Raw genomic sequence first — 7186 nt, 5'->3', positions numbered from 1 at the left:
TGCCAATCATTTGAGATAGGTTTTTAATAATTTATAATTGCTGAATCAAAGAGTTATTGAATTATAGACTCCTGGGGCTAAAAGGGACAGCAAAAGGTCATTTAATCCATCTCCTTAGTTTCAAAAGAGGAGGACTTAATTCTACATAGGCCAGATGAAAATTCTCTTCTTCACTCTCATCCAAAAAAACTTTTAACGTGTAAACTATAAATGGAACTGCATCTGGCACTCTGGAGGCCTTTAAAGATTTAATACAACATCAATACAGACACCGACCTCCAAAGTACTGCATGTACATATAACTTTTTTATTTCGCTTTTTGGCCCACACCTGGCAATGCTTAAGGCTGACTCCTGGCTCTTCACTCAGGGATCACTCCTGGTGGTGCACGGGGGACCTTATGGGATGCCGGGGATCGAACCCGGGTCGGCTGTGTGCAAGGCAAAGGCCCTCCCCACTGTGCTATGGCTCCGACCCCCAAATCTGCAGGATTTGAAGTTTGATTCTAGGCCGGCTGCCTAAGAGGTTTTTGAGAGGTGGGTTATCACAGGGGAGAGGTACTTGGCGTGTGGGACTCCCAGTTCGGTCCTTAGCAACGCATACTGCCCTCCACCAAGTGTGCTCTGGGTGTCATCCGTACTGCACCAAGCTGGGGGTGAGATTAACCGTGGAGCAAAGTGCAACCCTAAAAATGATCAGAGGGAAGGGGCTGTCTCCGGCTTCATTTTTGCTCTCTGGGCCGCTTCCGGCGATGCTCAGGGCTTCCTCCTGGCTCTGCACCCAGGGCTCACTCATTGGGGTGCTCTGGGAACCATCGGGGTTGGTTGCAAGCACCCTCCCCGCTGTGCTACCTTTCTGATAGGCTTCCATTTTTTATTGATTTATGTTTTTTTTTTTTTGCTTTTTTGGGTCCCACCCGGCGATGCACAGGGCTGACTCCTGGCTCTGCGCTCAGGAATCCCTCCTGCCGGTGCTCGGGGGACCCTAGGGGATGCCGCGGATCCACCCTGGGCCATCTGTGTGCAAGGAAAACGCCCTCCCCGCTGTGCTATCGCTCCAGCCCAGCGGTGGGCTTTCAGCCCTGACCCTCACCTGCACCTGGACGGCGGGAGCAGCTCACCTGGGGCACTCCGCCCCGGGAGGATGGATTTGACAGGTGTGTGTGAGGGTGGGGTGGGGGAGGGACTGGGGGGGAGGGGAGGGAGGGGATAAAGCCTCAGCTCCATGACCCGCCCCCGCCCCATCTTATCCCAACCGAAGGTGGTAGAGGAGAGAGGGTCGATCCTAGGAGAGAGCTGAAGGGGCCGCGGCCGAGGAAACGCTGCGAAAGGGAGTCGCAGCCGTGGCGCCGCGGGCACGCGCGCGACCCACGCCGCGGCGGCGGGGAGGGCGGGGGCGGCGCCGCCGGGGGCGTGGCCAGCCGCCGTGGGGGCGTGCCTCCCTCTGCGGAGGCGTGGCCAGCCTGCGTGGGGGCGTGCCCGCCGCCGCAGAGGCGTGGCCAGCCGCCGTAGGGGCGTGACCAGTCGCCGTAGAGGCGTGCCACCCTCCTCAGAGGCGTGGCCAGCCTGCGTGGGGGCGTGCCCGCCGCCTCAGAGGCGTGGCCAGCCGCCGCAGAGGCGTGCCTCCCTCCGCTGGGGCGTGGCCAGCCTACTTGGGGGCGTGCCCGCCGCCTCAGAGGCGTGGCCAGCCGCCATAGAGGCGTGCCTCCCTCCGCTGGGGCGTGGCCAGCCTACTTGGGGGCGTGCCCGCCGCCGCAGAGGCGTGGCCAGCCCGCGTGGGGGCGTGCCTCCCTCAGGGGCGTGGCCAGCTTCCGTAGGGGCGCGCCTCCCTCCGCAGAGGCGTGGCCAGCGTGCGCGGGGGCGTGCCCGCCGCCGCAGAGGCGTGGCCAGCCGCCGTGGGGGCGTGCCTCCCTCCTCAGAGGCGTGGCCAGCCGCCGTGGGGGCGTGCCTCCCTCCTCAGAGGCGGGGCCAGCCGCCGTAAAAGGCGCGCCCGCCGCGGAGGAGGGGCGTGGCCTCCGCCCCGCCCCGCCCCCCGCGCGGCGACGGCGGCGGCGGCGGCGGCGGCGGAGGTGACTGGGCCGGGCCGGGGGCGGGCAGGCAGGCGGGCGGGCGGGCGACGCTCTGCCCCGCGCCCGCCCGGCGCTCGGTGGTTTAAAGATGGCGGCGGCGGCGTTGGGGGCGCGGGCGCGGGCGCCGGCGGCCGTGTGAGGCGGCGCGGGGGCGCGGGCGGCCGGGGCGGCGGCGGCGGGGGCATGTGAAGCGGGGCCGGCGGCGACGGGCGAGCGCGCGATGGGGCAGCAGGTGGGCCGCGTCGGGGAGGCTCCGGGGCTGGCGGCGCCGCCCGCCCGCGGGCTCCGGGGCAGCAGCGGCGCGGCCAGGCCGGGCGGCCGCCGGCGGGACCCCGCGGGACGCAGCGCCGACGCGGGCTTCAACGTCTTCGCGCAGCACGGTGAGTGGGGGCGGGGCGCGGGGTCGGGGGTCGGGGGTCGGGGGGTCGCGCCCTGGGGCCGGGGGCGCCGCGTCAGGACCCCCCTCGGCGGCCCGGCCCGCTCCGGCCCGCTCCGGCCCGCCGCTCCCTCCCCCACGCCGCGCCCGGCTGCCTCAGTTTCTTATTATCGTCGTGGGCTGGATGGGGGGGGGGTCCCGGGACCCCAGACCCCGAGCCCGTGCTCGGGTCCGAGCGGCGTCTGCCCAAGTGTCGGCGGGAGTCACGTGCCCGTCTGGAGGGGCCCGCGTGGGGGTGGGGGTGGGGGGTGGGGTGGGGGGTGGGCGCTGCCCGTGGGCCGGGTGGGCAGAGCCCCCGCGGGGTGGGGGCGGGGAAGGAAGGGGGGAAAAAGAGAAAAAAGGAATAAATCCAGGGAGTTTGACCTCTTGGCCCGCGCGCTTCCTCCCCGAGACCCCCACCCCCGCCCCACCCCCCGTGCGCAGGAAGGAAGAGTGGACAGGGTGGGTGGTGGGCGGACAGGACTGACCTTCCTGGGGCCCAGACACCCCAAGGGCCCCCGAGCGGGGACGGGGACGTGGCGCGCGCTGGGAAGGGCCGGATTGTCCGGGGCTGGGGGAAAGGGGACCCGGGCGGGAATGGGGGGTCGCAGGAGGAGAAGCGGCGCCCCCGCCGCGGTGGCTGGGCTTGTGGAGGTCCCGGAAGGGTCCTGGGGCTCTTCACCTTCAGGACACCCAGGCTGGGCAGGTCCCCTCCTCGGGATGGCTGGCCCGGTCACTTCCCGTCCTTCCAGCGCTGTGTGTCCCCAGGCCCCAGGAGGAAGGTTGGAAGGGACTGCTGCTGGCTTCTCTGTTTTTTTTCTTTTTTTAATTGCTTTTTGGGTCCCACCCGGCGATGCTCAGGGCTGGCTCCCGGGTCTGCGCTCAGGGATCACTCCTGGCGTGCTGGGGGACCCTAGGGGATGCTGGGGATCGAACCCGGGTCGGCCGCGTGCAAGGCAAACGCCCTCCCCGCTGTGCTATTGCTCCAGCCCCCCCCCCATGAGTGTTTTTAAGGGGGTCTCCCAGGGCACTGGGGGCTCTAGCTGGGCCCCATCACTCGGGGCGCAGTTCACGGGCTTCTGAGGTTGGCTTTGGTTGGTTGGTTGGTTTTGCTTTTGGGTTCCACCCAGCGATGCACAGGGCTGACTCCCAGCTCTGTGCTCAGGGATCACTCCTGGCAGTGCTCAGGGAGGACCCTGTGGGATGCCGGGGATCAAACCCGGGTCTCCCCGGTGCCAGGCCAACGCCCTCCGCTGCTGTGCTGTTGTCGCTCCAGCCCCTGATAGCTCCTCTCTTAGGGACCCCTTTCTGGAAGGGCATGGGGGACCCCCAACTGGGAAGGGCGAGTGAGCAGGGAGCAGGCAGAGCTGGAGGGGTCCCGGCCTGCTCCCCCTGCCGCCCCACCTTTGGGCATCTGTGTTTGTGAGCGAGGTGCGGGGCCTGGATGATCCCCAGGGCATCTTCTAAAATGTTCCTGCCTTTTATTGTTGGTGCTGCAGTTGTTTGGGTCACACACCCTGCGCTGCTGCCCAGGGGGGTCACTCCTGGCTGTGCTCGGGGAACCGGAAGGGATGTTGGGGGGTTGAGCCCAGTTGATTGCCTGCGAGGCCCCGCACAGGCCACTGTTTTATCTCTCTGGCCCCCTGAAAGTTTCTGATTTTAACAGGGAAGCAGGGGGCAGACCAAAGCTTTTCTTTTTTTCTTTATTTTTTTTTGCTTTTTGGGTCACACCCAGTGATGCATGGCGGCTTCCTCCTGGCTCTGCACTCAGGAATCACTCCTGGAGGTGCTCGGGGGACCATATGGGATGCTGGGAATCGAACCCGGGTCTGCTGCGTGCAAGGCAAACGCCCTCCCCGCTGTGCTCTCGCTCCGGCCCCAGACCAAAACTTTGGGGTCGCCTAGGTTGGTGGCGAGGAACATTGCTCCGATGACCCCGAGGGGCAGCACGGCCTGCCTTGAGAGCAGCCTGAAGAGGGGCGAGAGATCGGGGGTGCGTGTACATGTTTGTTCCACAGGGTCCACGTGTTATATTTAAGCGGGCTCTGGGGCCCGGGTGGTCCTTGTGGGACTTGGGTGGACGTGTGTGTGGGCCCCCGGTGGAACTCACCGAGAGGGGTGTCTCCCGGCTCTGCACTCGGATCACTCTTGGCGGCGCTGGGGGGGACCTTATGGGATGCCGGGGGTCGAACCTGGGTTGGCCGCACGCAAGGCAAACGCCCTCCCCGCTGGGCTGTCTGGCGCCCGTGGGCTTGGCGTGTGAATCCTACCTAGCTCAGCTGCTAGTGATCTGTGTGAGAGTGGGCTGTTTAACCCTTGTGGACCACCCCCAACTCTGGTTTAACTTTGGACCCCTCGTCTATCAAGTGGGGCGACCCGGGTTTTATTCTTTCTTTCTTTCTTTCTTTCTTTCTTTCTTTTTGGGTCCCACCCGGCAATGCTCAGGGATTCCTCCTGGCTCATGCATTCAGGAATCACCCCAGGCGGTGCTCGAGGGACGCTATGGGATGCTGGGAATCGAACCCGGGTCAGCCTCGTGCAAGGCCAACGCCCTCCCCGCTGTGCTATCGCTCCAGCCCCAGTACCCGGGTTTTAGAGCGGTTCATGAATGGGGCGAGTGTGTAAACGCTGGGGTCTCCTGGCGTGGTTGTGGCCAGTCTATGGACTCTTGCTTCCAGGGCAGGAGAGGAAGGCTGAAGGCTGATCTCCGTGGAGCTAGTGAGTCCCTGCAAAACGTTTGGCGTCACACATAAGGGCCACGTGTGTCGGGTGCTGCCATCTGCTCCTGCTACTTTTTTTCTTTCTCTTTGGCTTCAGGGCCACACCCGGCGATGCTCAGGGCTGACTCCTGGCTCTGTGCTCAGGATCCCTCCTGGCGGGGCTCAGGGGACCCTGTGTGGGCATCACATGGAAAGTTCCCTCCCCGCTGCCCTGTCTTTCCCACCCCATACAGATCTCTTTCGTGAGTTTAAGGATATTGGCGCTTGCAGATGCGAGGTTAGCAGTGACCGGAGGGTGGATTTACATGTAGGATTTAAGTGTGGTTGAATACTCTTAAGAAGATAGCAACTACATTCATCGATTGCTCGAGCGGGCCCAGTAACGTCTCCATCATGAGATTTGTTGTTACTGTGTTTGGCATCTCGAATACGTCACGGGGAGCTTGCCAGGCTCTGCCGTGCGGGCGAGAGACTCTCGGTAGCTGGCCGGGCTCTCCGAGAGGGGCGGAGGAATCGAACCCGGCTCAGCCGGGCCAGCTGCGCGCAAGGCAAACGCCCTACCGCTGTGCTATTGCTCCAGCCTAAAAGAAGCCTAAAAGAACAACACTAGTTGGAAATGATCAATCTGGACAAGAGCTCAGTGTTGAAAGTAGGTGAAGGGATAGACATGATAACCTTTGGGCATCTGTATTGCAAACCATAATGCCTGAGAGAGAGAGAGAGAGAGAGAGAGAGAGAGAGAGAGAAGGGAAGAAGGGAGAGGTGTCTGCCGTAGAGGCAGGCAGGGGTGGGAGGTGGTTTGTGGGGGTGGGAGGGAACCTGGGGACCCTGGTGCTGGGAAATGTGCCCCGGTGGAGGGACGGGTGTTGGAGCACTGTAGGACTGAAACTCAATCCCGAGCAGCTTTGCAATGCTCTATCTCACGGTGATTCAATAAAATAAAAAATATATATTTTTAAAAAGAAGATAACCAGTGAAATGCGTGTATGACGTAGAAGAGATTTTTCTAGCCCCGTGACGTTTCTTCTTTTTAAGAAGAAATGCAGGGCGTTAGTGACAGTGTAGCGAGGAGGACGCTTGCCTTGGACAATGATCAAGTGCCCGTCCCTCCACTGGTGCCCATTGTCCACCTCCAATGCTCCCAGCATCCCTCCCACCCCACCCCTGTGACTTTTTTTTTCCCATTTTGGGCCACACCCGGCGATGCACAGGGGTTCCTCCTGGCTCTGCACTCAGGAATCACTCCCGGCGGTGCTTGGGGGACCTTGTGGGATGCTGGGAATCGAACCCGGGTTGGCCGTGTGCAAGGCCAACGCCCTCCCCGCTGTACTATCGCTTCAGCCCCAATGTTAATGACTTTTATTATAACTTTCTCCTGATGTAGCTAATAACCCCCCACCCCCCAGTCTTTCTACTTGTGCTTATAACGTTTCTTGTTGAGTACGTGCTTTAGGGCCGGAGAGATGGCACAGCGGGTAGGGAGGGCACTTGCCTGGCGCACAGCTCACACGAGTTCTGTCCCCAGCACCCCAAAAAGTGCTGGTCCCCCCAAGCCCCGCCAGGAGTGGCCCGAGCGCAGAGCTGGGAGTCAGCCCGGAGCGCTACCGGGCGTGACTCAAAACCAAAAGTTATAAAGAAAACCTGTTTTCGTCCACACCCTCAAGGGCTCAGGTGCTCCGGGCTAGTCCTGATATGTGCTCTGGGGTCAGGGGTCACTCCCGGTAGTGCTTGGGGGCCAAGTGCAGTCCATGGGGTCAAACCGGGGGCAGCGACTCCTAGCCGGTCAGACGGGCCTTTCCCTCACTCAGCTGTGGGGGGTGGGGGGAGGCACCCCCATCAGTCAAGGGCCTGCTTCCGGGACAGACTCCTGGGGTCTCATTGGGCCCCCACGCCCCACTAGGGGTTCCCCTCAAACCAGAGCGAGAGTCACTCCCCAGTGCTTCAAATTCTCAGTCGTGTCAGACACAGAACGCGATGCCAACC

General features: G+C 63.0%; 1 protein-coding gene across 1 annotated transcript in view; it reads left to right on the top strand.

The window, feature by feature from the left end:
• Positions 1–2288: 2288 nt before the first annotated feature.
• ABL2 (ABL proto-oncogene 2, non-receptor tyrosine kinase) overlaps positions 2289–7186 on the top strand; it is a 63758-nt gene continuing 58860 nt past the window's right edge. Inside the window, exon 1 of the mRNA XM_056107328.1 lies at positions 2289–2448. Coding sequence (XP_055963303.1) covers positions 2289–2448 — 160 coding nt within the window. The remainder of the gene's footprint in view (positions 2449–7186) is intronic.

This window comes from Sorex fumeus, unplaced genomic scaffold (genome assembly GCF_029834395.1).
Source record: "Sorex fumeus unplaced genomic scaffold, SorFum_2.1 ptg000161l, whole genome shotgun sequence".
Taxonomy (NCBI): Eukaryota; Metazoa; Chordata; class Mammalia; order Eulipotyphla; family Soricidae; genus Sorex; species Sorex fumeus.
Note: the sequence above shows the minus strand (reverse complement) of the source record. Positions and strands in the feature narration are given on the sequence as shown.